The 15,033-nt window shown below is 35.6% G+C and overlaps 1 protein-coding gene across 2 annotated transcripts in view; it reads left to right on the top strand.

Annotated features, from left to right (window-relative positions):
* Nucleotides 1-13,476, top strand: part of LOC126470465 (gelsolin, cytoplasmic) — a 298,993-nt gene extending 285,517 nt beyond the window's left edge. Inside the window, exons 16-19 of one of the 2 annotated variants that reach the window (XM_050098325.1) lie at nt 5,370-5,480; nt 5,860-5,985; nt 10,697-10,733; nt 12,142-13,476. In XM_050098325.1, the coding sequence (XP_049954282.1) occupies nt 5,370-5,480; nt 5,860-5,985; nt 10,697-10,720 (261 nt within the window). In that variant the 3' untranslated portion in view covers nt 10,721-10,733; nt 12,142-13,476. The remainder of the gene's footprint in view (nt 1-5,369; nt 5,481-5,859; nt 5,986-10,696; nt 10,734-12,141) is intronic. The other variant, XM_050098324.1, reaches the window with a different exon arrangement.
* The last annotated feature ends 1,557 nt before the right edge of the window (nt 13,477-15,033 follow it).

The raw sequence follows: 15,033 nt of genomic DNA, 5'->3' as shown, positions 1-15,033 counted from the left end.
TAATTGTTTTTTATAATTTGAATAACTGGCAGAAATTAATTTGTATTTAATAGGGCAACAGTTCCACTAATAGTTCATTTGCCAGGTGATGTTCTTGAAGAGTTAACATCTCAAAATTAATGTGTAGAATCACTAAGATAGCTCTTCATCTGCCAACAAAATTACAGGTGGGACACACAGTCATCAGTTTAGGCCATAACAATATGAAAGTTCCACAGTGAAAAAATTGTAATGTTTTTGATTCAAAGTTGAAATACTGCAGAATAAAAGAAGACTGCTGCATAGTAATTTATGGCCACACTTTTTGTGACTTTTTAATTATGCATTAGAGAAGCCCCGAAACTTATATCCTCATCATACTGTTCTGACATCTTCTTCTGAGACTTTTCCTTTTCTTAAAAAAACTGAAGAAACTTTGTTTTGTACTCTATGCAGGTGTTTGAATCTTTGTGAGTGGCATTATTAATGAAGATAATGTCCCATATTATAAATGGTGTAGTTAACACTACCTTTCATTTGAAACTATTATTTACCCTTTCTCTCCTCCACAAAGTGAATGAAATATGTATGCATTGGACCACTGTGAAACATAACTAAGATGAAATAAAGATTTGAATGAATGTTGCAGATCAGCACAGTAAGAACTGCAGGAATCAGCCTTGTCAGTTTCATCGACAACAACCAAGTCTAAAGTTGTTGTTGTTGTGGTCTTCAGTCCTGAGACTGGTTTGATGCAGCTCTCCATGCTACTCTATCCTGTGCAAGCTTTTTCATCTCCCAGTACCTACTGCAACCTACATCCTTCTGAATCTGCTTAGTGTATTCATCTCTTGGTCTCCCTCTACGATTTTTACCCTCCACGCTGCCCTCCAATACTAAATTGGTGATCCCTTGATGCCTCAGAACATGTCCTACCAACCGATCCCTTCTTCTGGTCAAGTTGTGCCACAAACTTCTCTTCTCCCCAATCCTATTCAATACTTCCTCATTAGTTATGTGATCTACCCATCTAATCTTTAGCATTCTTCTGTAGCACCACATTTCGAAAGCTTCTATTCTCTTCTTATCCAAACTATTTATCGTCCATGTTTCACTTCCATACATGGCTACACTCCATACGAATACTTTCAGAAATGACTTCCTGACACTTAAATCAATACTGGATGTTAACAAATTTCTCTTCTTCAGAAACGCTTTCCTTGCCATTGCCAGCCTACATTTTATATCCTCTCTACTTCGACCATCATCAGTTATTTTGCTCCCCAAATAGCAAAACTCCTTTACTACTTTAAGTGCCTCATTTCCTAATCTAATTCCCTCAGCATCACCCGACTTAATTAGACTACATTCCATTATCCTTGTTTTGCTTTTGTTGATGTTCATCTTATATCCTCCTTTCAAGACACTGTCCATTCCATTCAACTGCTCTTCCAAGTCCTGTGCTGTCTCTGACAGAATTACAATATCATCAGCGAACCTCAAAGTTTTTATTTCTTCTCCATGAATTTTAATACCTACTCCGAATTTTTCTTTTGTTTCCTTTACTGCTTGCTCAATATACAGATTGAACAACATCGGGGAGAGGCTACAACCCTGTCTTACTCCCTTCCCAACCACTGCTTCCCTTTCATGCCCCTCGACTCTTATAACTGCCATCTGGTTTCTGTACAAATTGTAAATAGCCTTTTGCTCCCTGTATTTTACTCCTGCCACCTTTAGAATTTGAAAGAGAGTATTCCAGTCAACATTGTCAAAAGCTTTCTCTAAGTCTACAAATGCTAGAAACGTAGGTTTGCCTTTCCTTAATCTTTCTTCTAAGATAAGTCGTAAGGTCAGTATTGCCTCACGTGTTCCAGTGTTTCTACGGAATCCAAACTGATCTTCCCCGAGGTTGGCTTCTACTAGTTTTTCCATTCGTCTGTAAAGAATTCGTGTTAGTATTTTGCAGCTGTGACTTATTAAGCTGATAGTTCGGTAATTTTCACATCTGTCAACACTTGCTTTCTTTGGGATTGGAATTATTATATTCTTCTTGAAGTCTGAGGGTATTTCGCCTGTTTCATACATCTTGCTCACCAGATGGTAGAGTTTTGTCAGGACTGGCTCTCCCACGGCCGTCAGTAGTTCCAATGGAATATTGTCTACTCCGGGGGCCTTGTTTCGACTCAGGTCTTTCATTGCTCTGTCAAACTCTTCACGCAGTATCATATCTCCCCTTTCATCTTCATCTACATCCTCTTCCATTTCCACAATATTGTCCTCAAGTACATCGCCCGTGTATAGGCCCTCTATACACTCCTTCCACCTTTCTGCTTTCCCTTCTTTGCTCAGAACTGGGTTTCCATCTGAGCTCTTGATATTCATACAAGTCGTTCTCTTATCTCCAAAGGTCTCTTTAATTTTCCTGTAGGCGGTATCTATCTTACCCCTAGTGATATAGGCCTCTACATCCTTACATTTGTCCTCTAGCCATCCCTGCTTAGCCATTTTGCACTTCCTGTCGATCTCATTTTTGAGACGTTTGTATTCCTTTTTGCCTGTTTCACTTACTGCATTTTTATATTTTCTCCTTTCATCAATTAAATTCAATATTTCTTCTGTTACCCAAGGATTTCTACTAGCCCTCGTCCTTTTACCTACTTGATCCTCTGCTGCTGTCACTACTTCATCCCTCAAAGCTACCCATTCTTCTTCTACTGTATTTAATTCCCCCATTCCTGTCAATTGCTCCCTTATGCTCTCCCTGAATCTCTGTACAACCTCTGGTTCTTTTAGTTTATCCAGGTCCCATCTCCTTAAATTCCCACCTTTTTGCAGTTTCTTCAGTTTTAATCTACAGGTCATAACCAATAGATTGTGGTCAGAGTCCACATCTGCCCCTGGAAATGTCTTACAATTTAAAACCTGGTTCCTAAATCTCTGTCTTACCATTATATAATCTATCTGATACCTTTTAGTATCTCCAGGGTTCTTCCATGTATACAACCTTCTTTCATGATTCTTAAACCAAGTGTTAGCTATGATTATGTTGTGCTCTGTGCAAAATTCTACCAGGCGGCTTCCTCTTTCATTTCTGTCCCCCAATCCATATTCACCTACTATGTTTCCTTCTCTCCCTTTTCCTACACTCGAATTCCAGTCACCCATGACTATTAAATTTTCGTCTCCCTTCACAATCTGAATAATTTCTTTTATTTCATCATACATTTCTTCAATTTCTTCGTCATCTGCAGAGCTAGTTGGCATATAAACTTGTACTTTGCTGCAAAGACAGGGAAAAGTAATTGCTTGTCTTACAAGAAATTTTCAGTAAATGTTCCTTTAGTCAAAAAGGGGATAAAAATAGATTTCTAATTATGTTGGTTGTTGGTGGTCACACGTTACCTGTGGGGATGAAAATGTTGAGAGGCTATATCAAAAATTCAACCATATAAGTTGTTCAAAAATGTCCGATTTTAACCATTTGTATTCATTGATGGGCACATGCTACAGAAAATGGACAAATAAGAGTTTTTGGCATCATGATAGAACTTGACAAACGTACGCAATATAATAGTAGAGAGTAGCTGTAGAGATGACAAATTTATTTTATATATGCCAGTAACTGGTTTTGGTCATTATGACCATCCTCAGACTAAGGTTCCAGATGAGAGGAGCCAGTGCCACTTTGGGTTTACACTAGTATTCATCAGAAATTGCAAAGGGACAAATTGCAGATACTCGAAGAACTAGTTTTTGTTATTTTGCTGTCTTCAGCTATGGCATTAAAATTATCATCTCCTTTGGAACTTGATATTAGATATAGAACTAAGCTTCCTTACAGACCAAAGCTAATATACACTGAAGCATCAAAGAAACTGGTATAGCATGGCTATTCAAATACAGAGATATGTAAACGGGCAGAATACGGCGCTGCGATTGGCTGCACCTACATAAGGCAACAAGTGTCTCGCGCAGTTGTTGGAGAGGTTACTGCTGCTACAACGGGAAGTGCAGGATGTGAGTGAGTTTGAATGTGGTGTTATAGTCAGTGCACAAGCAATGGAACACAGCATCTCCGAGGTAGCAATGAAGTGGGGATTTTTCCCATACGACCATTACACAAGCGAACCGTGAACATCAGGAATCCGGTAAAACATCCAATCTCAGACATCGCTGCGGCCGGAAAAAGATTGTGCAAGAACAGGACCAATGACAACTGTAGAGAATCATTCACCATGACAGAAGTGCAACCCTTTTGCAAATTGCTGCAGATTTAAATGTTGGGACATCAAAGTGTCAGCGTGCAAACCATTCAATGAATCATCATCAAAATGGGCTTTCGGAGCCAAAGGCCCACAGATGTATCCTGAATGACTGCACAACACAAAGCTTTAAGCCTAGCCTGGCCTCATAAACAGACATTTGACTGTTGATGACTGGAAACATGTTGCCTAGTCAGGCGAGTCTTGTTTCAAATTGTATTGAGCGGGTGGATGTGTACAGGTATGGAGACAACCTCATGAATCCGTGCACCCCGTGTGTCTACAGGGGACTGTTCAAGCTGGTGGAGGCTCTGTAAAGGTGTGGGGCATGAGCAGTTGGAGTGATATGGGATCCCTGATAAATCTAGATATGACTCTGGCAGGTGACATATACGTAAGCATCTTGTCTGATCACCTGTCTCCATTCATGTCCATTGTGAATTCCAACGGACTTGGGCAATTCCAGCGGGACAATGCGACACCCGACTCATCCAAAACTGCTACAGAGTGGCTCCAGGGACACTCTTCTGAGTTTAAACACTTCCAACGGCTACCAATTTACCCAGAGATGAGCCTTATTAAGCATATCTGGGATGCCTCACAACATGCTGTTCAGAAGAGATCTCCAACCCCTCGAGCTCTTACACGATATTGGGCAGGTGCACCAGTTTCTTTGGCTCTACAGTATATCATCCAGTGAAGGCTAAGTTTAGGGGTGAAACCTGGATAGGCACACCTCAGACAAATGTGTTTTTGATTATCCTTATAAATCAATTTATAATGTTGATGACAATTTGAAATTGTATGGGAATTGATTTGGTATTAGCAGAAAGCAGAAACATGGTACAAATTCATTGTGACTAAGATATTACCAACACTTGTACAAAGATGAACAACAGACTCTGAATAGAAGTAACGTGCATAAAGGAATTTCACATTTCACTATGCTATGTGTGATATGCTAATAGTCACGATAGCAAAAGTTTTGTGCCCTACCATTTGCTCCACCTTAACGTGGAATATTTCCTAAAATTTCTCAGTAAATAACAGTTTCCACTGGTCTGTGTCAACCAAATGCTGAAGCATATGCAATGTATGAAGTATTTATCACTGTTCCATTTCCAGGACTTGGATGAAGATGATATCATGGTGCTGGACTCTGGAGATGAAATTTATGTGTGGGTTGGTAGCAGATCAACACAAGAAGAAAAGGAAAAGAGCCTCAAAATGGCTGAGGTAATTCTCTCTCTCTCTCTCTCTCTCTCTCTCTCTCTCTCTCTCTCTCTCTCTCTCTCTCTCTCTCTGTGTGTGTGTGTGTGTGTGTGTGTGTGTGTGTGTGTGTGTGTGTGTGTGTGTGTGTGTGTGTGTGTGTGGGGGGGGGGGGGGGGGGTCTGTTGTTTCTTGTTTTATTTAAATGTTAAATGAAGTGTTGTGTTTTTATATGTAATTCTGGAACACACACAATAGTTTATAGAGTTGTATGTTTTATATTCCCATATAATATGTGCTGTAATTGTTAAATGTCAAAAACACTATGAAATAAAGTTTTAAACACACTGGTTGTGCCAGTAAAAAAAAAATGTTCCCTGAGAAAAGCCTTTCATTTTATTCTCAGACCTACTTGAAGACGGATCCCAGTGATAGACGCCGTGATCGGAGTGTTATCATCACAGTCAAACAAGGAGAAGAACCTGTTAGCTTCACTGCATTGTTCCCTGACTGGGACCCAACTATGTGGGAGGTACGTCAAGTGTAACAGAAACAGCTGTTCTTCATATGATAAAGTTTCGCTCCGTGTGTTTATTTGACTACCCTAATTTTATAAGTGTTGTAATTTACAGGCATGTATTACATATCATTCTTTTTTTACGTAGCATTATTTGTATAGTGCTTTAGAAATATCTGTGGCAGTTGGGACTGTATGGTAGCAGTAATGTCATTTTTAATGTATTTCTTGCAGTTTAAATGTTTACATACTTCAGTTACATGTGAATTTGTAATAGTATTGTGTGTAAGATGATAGCATGTTAATCTGGAGTCAGTATTCCCATTCACATGGGTTACACTGCATGATTATATTTACTAAATTGTTGCAAAATTAGTATGCAGTTACGTTTCTTTCATCATTTCTATAAAGAATAATTTCTTTATTCACTGCACACTGCTTGTAAGTTTTTCCATATCTTATTTAGTTACCTCTTTTTATGCAAGTAATGTCATGAGGAAGCCATTGTCTTTATTTAGTTACTAACCTTAATACGGAATCAAATAGGGCTCTCAGTCACACAAAAATAACACTATTAAGTTATTTTTGCATTACTTGGTATATGGGTGGTTCCTAAAGAAGTTTATTTTAAAGAACTAATTTTATGCCTGGACATACACAAACATTGTAAATTGCATATGGAGAATTTACAAATGACTTTCCTATATTTCATCACTCAGGAAATAAACAATATATTCTAGTGATGGGCCTTGTCCTTTCTTTGTGAACCATAAGATAACTAAAAAGTCTAGATAGTCTAAAATCATAAACATATGGATCTGAGGTGTTTCTGTCGTGCTGTTAGTGCCAAGACAACAGCAGTTTTGGCTTAGAGAAGTTTCAAATCGAGATCATTTTTAGAGATTTAATGGCTTCTTTATTGGCACCTGTCATAGAGTAGTTTGTCCATCTATAAAGATAATCTTCTAAAAAATCCATATACCTGGGATATTTGCTGGAAGATAATTTTTTATGAAGATATTGTAAACAAACTACTCCATTGATAGGATCTTTATTTTTACAAAATCATGTGGTTATTTTGATTCTTACTTTTTGTTGGTAAATTGTGTAGTACATCCTTAGCCTATGCTGCTCAGTTTCATTTGTTAATTATGTAAATATATTTAATATATCTATGGCTTCTTTTTTTCTGAAGCATTCTAAGAATAGTTAAAGTCATTATTCCATGTACTGCTTAAAAGCTGATCAACGATGCTTGTGCATATAGCAAACTAACAATCAACAATGCACTTAGATGTGAAATTGCTATTCTCAGTTCACTCATTTTGTGTTAGAGTAGCATGCTGCACTTGACTCACCATGCAATCTGTGTCCACACATTAAGTGGGTAATAATTAACTGGTGATTAATGTTAAAGCAGCTGTACAGTTTCAAAGTACTGTGCAGTATTGTGTGTTGTCATTCAGAATGAAACATATTCAAGAAACAAATGTGTATAAATGAAATAATTAATCATATATTCATTGGCTATAATGTACTTGAAGGGGAAAAAATGATTTACTACAGACTGCACATTTTATTTGAAACGCATAGCTGGCTTCAACAGAATGAACATGTTAAAATTGAGACACTGATCTAAGAAACTTTGTTCTGTCATGGTCAAAGTATTGTGGTACATGAACTTCCACTTATAAAGCTGTGTGATTTGTCATATTGTGAAGTATATACATACTCCAGTGAGACTCCTGATGGCCTGAAATCAGCTAACAAATATTTCTCAGAAAATCTGGATTGGTGAGGTGAGTATCTAATGATACTCAGTGGCATGAAAGAGTAAATTTAATCTTCCAAAAAATATGCAGTTTAGATACAATCTCACAGCCTGCTTTTAACAAATGTTGCCCTGGTGTGATGTTATATTGATTAACTTTTTTGTCTTTCATGGACATAATGTGTGGCATTTGTATTTGGTTTTTTGTTTGGTAGTAACATTAGTGCTAGAGGAAAGTTAAGATTCAGCTGTGTTATTCACTACACAATTTGTAACTAGATTTGCTGAGAACACAGAAAATTATCAATGCTGTAACTGTTCATGGATGTTACGTTTCACTATGAACAGAATGTTTGCTGGAATAAGACAACACATGTAACTACTGTTTGTCAGGTATCAGATACAGAATATGATCTCTCACCACTAAGGACTTTCTTATATAACCTGTGTAATTGAACAAAGCAGATAAAGATGATATTACTCAGGCTGCTGCAACTTATTACCTCCATGATTGCATGGATTATATATTTTGAGTAACTGCACTGTACCAGTTAACATTGTTTCAGCAACACGGGTTATGGGAGAAACAGCTGTATCTCTGAAAGCATGCCACAAAAATAACAGTTTTAATTTGGTTTTCACAGTTTATCTGCATACAATGTTATTAGTAAAGTTTGCTCACTACAGAACATTCTGCAGCTTGCAATCAAATTTCATTAACCTGAAAGGGTTGATTCAGGTGTAACTGTCTTGTATATCCTGTATATAAATTCATTTATAAGTGGCACCCATAAATGGTTGTGGATGGATTGTTTGTTATGCAGATACAATACTGCCAACGAGCAATCCTACCTTTTATAATTCAGCTGAATTTGAATGCACTGTTACATATGTATTACCAATTAGAGCATTGATGCTCTATTAAAATCCTGTGCATGTTATGTGCATAAAGGTAATATTTCAGAATATTCTGGATGAGAAAAAACCTGTTAAATTACACTTTAATAGGAGAAAAATGTTAAGCTGTTACCATAATTAATGTAGAGTGATTGCTTGTCTAATTTCTCTTCACAAAATTAAGTACTGCTAACATAGGTAAACTGTGAAATTTCGGGCCATAACACACTCTGAAGAATGGTCTTACTACTATGTTCATCTGAGTTTTAGTCATAGGTTGCAATAAGAATTAAGTCCAATAAATAGCAGAGAAAACAGACTGGGAAGGTTTTTGTATTTAACCCAGGTTAATGATATACACAGTATCTGCTGTAGTGAAGCCCTGAATGAGAACATAACATATACAGCACCTTTGTTGCTATTGAAGAGAGGTAGGCTGTGCCAGTACCATTCTTATTCCCCTCTCTGCAACAACAGCTTACTGCAATTATATCTGCAGAACACCTGCACCTAACCATACAACACTCAAGCTTTGCAAAGGTACAGTGTTTAAATTCTTCCACTGCACATTATTTCCAATTGGGCCGTAGTAGTTAAACCTGAAGTGACCTAGGGAAAATTGATCTTCACTGTCACTTGGTACTCATGAATTTCCTGCTAAGTAGAATGTAAGACAAACACTTTAAGGTACCACACTTATCTGAGGACTATCCTAAGACTATGCATTGAACAGTGAGAATCAGTGCAGGCATTTTAATGCTGCAGAAATAAAATGGCCAGCTTTTACAATTATTATTTTTTTAAATGTGCAATGTACTCCAGATTATTCAGAGTATTGAGGAGGAGAAGATGAAGAATAATAGAAAAACATGGGATAATATTACTAGGTGGGTAGTAGCAGCAGCATTGGCGGCTGATGGCTGTGTAAGCTCGGGCACAGCTCGATGCGGTGGTCTTTTGCTGCTGGTCTGGCTTAGTGTTTCTCTACCCCTAGCAGCTGGCAACCCATGCTGCTGGTCCTTTTTTTATTTTTTTATGTATGAATAATCTGAAAGCCAGATAACCCACCCATGAATAATTGGGAGCACACACTATGTAATTCAGGTGCATGTGTAGACTTAGTGTGGTAGTTTAATGTCTGTCTCTTCACATTGTTTAGAAAGGCTTGTAGGTTACGCAAATAAAATTTATATTCAAAGTATATTGCTGAAAGTGCATGTGAAGGCATATAGCATACCAATTTCTAAAAAGGACTTGCGCTAAATAATGCTGGTCTTATTGTCTTGCCTTCAGAAGTAAGAAACATAAGACAACTTTAGACACAACTTTTTTGTCAAATGTCTTATTGCAGAGTTCTAGTATTGAAGGCATTGAGAGAGAAGGAAAGAGATTTAATTTCTTTCTTTTTCCTGATCATTTGTGCTTAACACCTTGTGTAATTTAGCTGTTTTGTAGGTCTTTCATTTACTTTATAGATTGCATTCTAACATGTTAGTGGATTTAATAGGAAAATTATGGGCAGTAGGTTTGTTCTAGGTAGACTGTAAGTGAAGAAATGCATTAATATATCAGCTTAATATCTGCAAACAGTTTGAATTTCATTTCTGTTTAGGTCAGTCAGTCACGAATTTAAAGATAAACTCAAAAACATTGATAATGTTACTTATATAAAGGCACAATTGATTTATTGAAAAGGCTTGTGGATGCAGGTACTGCTGAGAATGTTGTATTGTTATTGACATAATACAAATTATTTTTAAATTGTTCAATTTTCGCAATACAAAAAATACTTTTTTTTTTGTTTAGTTGTGAAATGACAAATTATTTTGTATGTAATGGCATAGGTTGCAACAAAAATTAAGTTCAGTGACTAGTAGAGGAAACAGTTTGATCCCTAAATAGCAATGTCCTTCATGTGGCCCATTTTTATGGAACTACATTACATGCTATATGCAATATACTTCTCTGTATATAGATTATGGAACAGATTATTTGAATGTGATGTTTGTTCAGGAAATCAGTGCAAAAAAATCTCAAAATTGTCATTCTTTTTCTCAGGAAGATAAGGAAACAGCCATTTAAATCAGCATAAATGGTGAGTTCTGTCAATATTGTACATAGTTATAGCAGAATGCAGTTTACTTTGATATAAATGAAATCCTGATAGGGAGAGAGGAGTGGTGCTAGAAATCACTACTTTTGTTGAAAAATTAGACCTAAAATTTATTCTCTTCATCAATTGAAGGAGACAATGCAACTTCAGTTTCTTCACAGTAACAAACCAGAAAAAATTTATTTGCTCTGTCAGATTGTATTGCATAGCTGTTTGCAGTAAGTAAGTAAGTATGTAAGGTCAATCATTTGATTGGAATAGGTAAATAAAAATCTGATTGTAGATTTGAAACTAGTGTTAGCATACTTGGATTGCTCTTGTAATATTACATTTTAGTGTATAGTAATTGGAGAGCATGTAAAAAGAAACTTTAAACTACAGGTGCAGAAAGAAGTTTCTGCAGTGTATAGATACGTATTCATACAGTACAGTATCTGTAGTTCAGAACCTGTGGACTTTCTTCTTCCTCTTTATGAATATTTATCCCTAGCAGGTTTCCCTAAATGTTAATGCAATTTTTGGAAGTGGTCTCACTGTTAACTGAAAGAAAGAAGAAACATAAGTAGAATAATTCGAAACCAAAAAAGTATTTAAATTCACATGACAAAAGTAGACTTACTGAAGCTGTCTCACTGGAATAAGAGAAGGAACAGTGTATGAAAACAGCTAATTGTAGTAAGATTTATTAGTTGGAAATACAAAGCTGTATGGATGTTGACGCAAGATTTCAACTGTTCTCATATAATGGTATCGACCTGATGTGTGGCAGTTGTTTGCTACTAGTCATGAAAGGTGTCTCCATTAGGGAAAAAAATCGTCTAACAAAGCCAGCTGTGCATTTGTTGTTGAGGATCAACATTCAGCTTTAAAACTAATTTCTTGCTGTTTTTCTTTTTCTGAGAGACTGCTGAGCAGTTGGGAGATTTTTGCAGTATACCTGTTGTTAATATGTAACTTGCATCACAAAACACACTGTCTGCTGTAGACATACTGTACTGTATCTTTTGCACATGCCATGTGGAGAGAAACTAATCATGAACTTAGTTTGGATGTGCACTTGTAATACTAACTGCCTTGGGAGTAAATTAACATGCTAGTACTGTAAAATATGCATGTAACTTGACTAACAGCATGAGAGAAACAGATGGGACATTTGTTTCTTCAGAGAAAAGAATTTTCACTTAATTCTCCTTGTTATTTTTATAGGATACAGTTCTTAAATTTTATTATATTTGTCAATTGCCTCCCTGCAGTCAGTAAATGGCTACTGATGTTACTTTATCATAGTATTTCTATATTACACAATGCCTTTTGTATCTTGTTTCAGTGATACAGGTTGTGTAATACCATGCTGTGTTTTAATGTGTGAATGTAAAATTTCTTCTTTCAGTCCTTGGTCAGCTATGAGGATGTCAAGAATCAACTGGCAGAATTTAATTCAACAATTGAGGACTGAACTAGTTCTTAATATTTCTGTCTCAAGATATGTTGCTTATTAAATGTAAATAAATATTTATCATTAGATTTTTTCATTGAAGGCTTATGTTTTAAATATTAGTTACTTGCTGACGTGTGTATGCAAAAGTAGGTTGATATGCATAATTGTAGAACTTTTTATTAAATCTGGGATACGTCACATGGTTTTATGTTTATTTGAAGTGAATGAAATGGAGTACAGTGTCATTGTTAAATTTTTGCTATCCTGTAGTGCAGAATTGGTTTCAGATGTGGAAACTCTTCTAATTAAAATTGTTATAACTGCTGGCTTCCTAAAATATGAAGCTATTTTCTCACATAAGAACCAAAAATATATAGATAAATTATACTGACAAACTATAATATTTAGCAACAAAATATAAAATATAGTAGGCATATAATCACTTTATTTTTGCTTAAGATAATAGTTTTCATTTAATGAACATAAATGTCTGTAGTTCAAAAAGGTGTCTCTCTAAGACTGTGGGGCCAGATTTTTTTTTTTTTTTTTTTTTTTTTTGCGCTCATCTTTGTGTGACAGTCTTTTTCACAGTGTAAAGATGTAATTCCTTTTTATGAAAACTGAAAGAGGCTACTTGTCAGGCATATATAAGTTGTAGCAGAACATGTCTTAGATGAAATCTTGATAAGAACCTTAATGCCTGACAAAAGTAAATACATCACAGTGCATTGATGACCTACATATTTGGAAGTAAAATGTCAATTGTAATGGTGGTGGGCTGGCATCTACTCTTCAAGCTGTTGTACATCAGTATGTGTGAATCTCTGCAAACCAATATGGTTTTGTTTTACTGTTGTCTACAGTGGAGATACTCCTGTTATGTAAGAACTTGATGTACAAAGTACTGTAACTGAAGGATATTGCTGTTCTATAACTCTTCAATGAAACTGTTTGCTTTTCAAATAGGACTACATTCAGCTAAAATCTGGTTTATTTTAATTTTTCTGTGAGTTTTCTATTATCTCTCCAATAGTATAGTACCACCATTACATAACCTAAACCAAAATAAAAATCATTGATAGTTTTGAAGGCTGAACAACAGTATGAAGACATCTCCTTGTCTGCAAGTGCACCACATATATTATTCTGTCAGTATGTTTAGATACGAATGATTACCTACAATAATTTGTTACTATTTCAACTGTGTGATAACATAATATTTGTAGTAATCTCCAAGAAAATTGTGTATAATGACTGTGGAAATAATAAAATGGTTAAACAATGAAAGCAGTTTATCTTTACACTTACTTTCACTACATAATTCAGGTTTTCTCTCTCTCTCTGAAGAGTTGTTTTAAGCTTCATTTCTTATTTGATCATTTAGAGGCAGTAGATTACATTAACCATATTAGACAGATTCACTGGAGGGTGAGCAGAGATGTAGAAAGAAGTAAAAAAACTATTGAATTGCAATGCACTGATATGACAAAAATATTGTTATATAACCATGCTAATTGTAATTATAATGTAACCTGAAAAGCATTAAATGTAATTGTCTCTTTGATGATACTTTCCAGTTGAGGAGGATGAGTTGCCCAACAGAAGGTTCATTCAGTCTTTCACTTCACTGTATCATGTAAGACATTAAACGTCCTGTGGTAGATTGTTGACTAGATCAATAGCCATGTGTCAGACTCCTTTCTGTACTAATGTTGAGCTTGAAGTCTTTAGAGTGGGTGTTTTTGGTCATGGTGTTACATTTGTGCATTTTATATTTTATTGTGAATAGAGAAATATTTGAAGTGATAAAGCACATTAATGAGGATATATGTATTGTAAAGTACTTGCCAAAATTCCCAGTTTTATGAAGAGTTAAAGATTAACACCAGATATATTTTTTATAATGCACTAATGTATTCTGAAAATACTATCCCTGTAACTTGAATTTCCCCAGAAAATGATTTCATAATTCGTTAGTGCTTCATTTTTAAATCACCTAAATCAGTAATGTGTGCTGTAAACATAGCTGACAAAGGCATTTAATTAATATTAGGCAATGTGTTTTCCAATTGAGGTTGTAATCTATCTGCAATCATAAAAACACTTACTTTTATAACTTACGTAGTTCTGTGAGAAATTGTAAGCTATACGTACTATGTCTTGTCAGAATATGAAGAAGAGTATTTGCATTGAACCCTCTGCTGAAATTTTTGAACATTTCCTTGGCTGCCTTTTCGGTACGGACACTAGCACTGTCTTCTGTGCACATTTATCTGCAAAAAAAGTACAAAAGTTGCAACTTCTAAAACTGCAAGTAGATTCAGTTGATACATACTTTGTCTTGTCTTTTGAATAAGACAAAAAGCATTAACCTGCTGTCTACTATTGTTATATTTTAACCTTTGCATCAAAAGTCTTGGCCAAGTCACAATATATTCATAACTAAAGTAATCTGTGATTCTTTGATTCTAGTTTATCGTCTCTCAAATGAAATATAGCCTGTTTAGTTGAGTTATTTTTGAAATTCAAACTGTTCACTACCGAGTGCTTTCCTGTACAGTGTGTGTATAAAGTCTGTTGTACATCTTTTCAAAAATTTTTGAAAATTAAGGCACTAATATGGTGGGCTAATAATAATAATAATAATAATAATAATAATAATAATAATAATATGGAAGAGTTACAACTACTGGTTGATATAGGAGCATTCACTACACTAAATATACACACTAGGCAGAGATCAGAACCAACCAACTCACAGAAGAAACCCACAAAACCAGCATGGCAACACAGGCTACAGATCAGAATAGAAAAACTGAGAAAAGACATCAGACAGCTAACACA

This window comes from Schistocerca serialis, chromosome 3 (assembly GCF_023864345.2).
Source record: "Schistocerca serialis cubense isolate TAMUIC-IGC-003099 chromosome 3, iqSchSeri2.2, whole genome shotgun sequence".
NCBI lineage: Eukaryota > Metazoa > Arthropoda > Insecta > Orthoptera > Acrididae > Schistocerca > Schistocerca serialis.
This window is presented reverse-complemented; position numbering and strand designations above follow the sequence as displayed.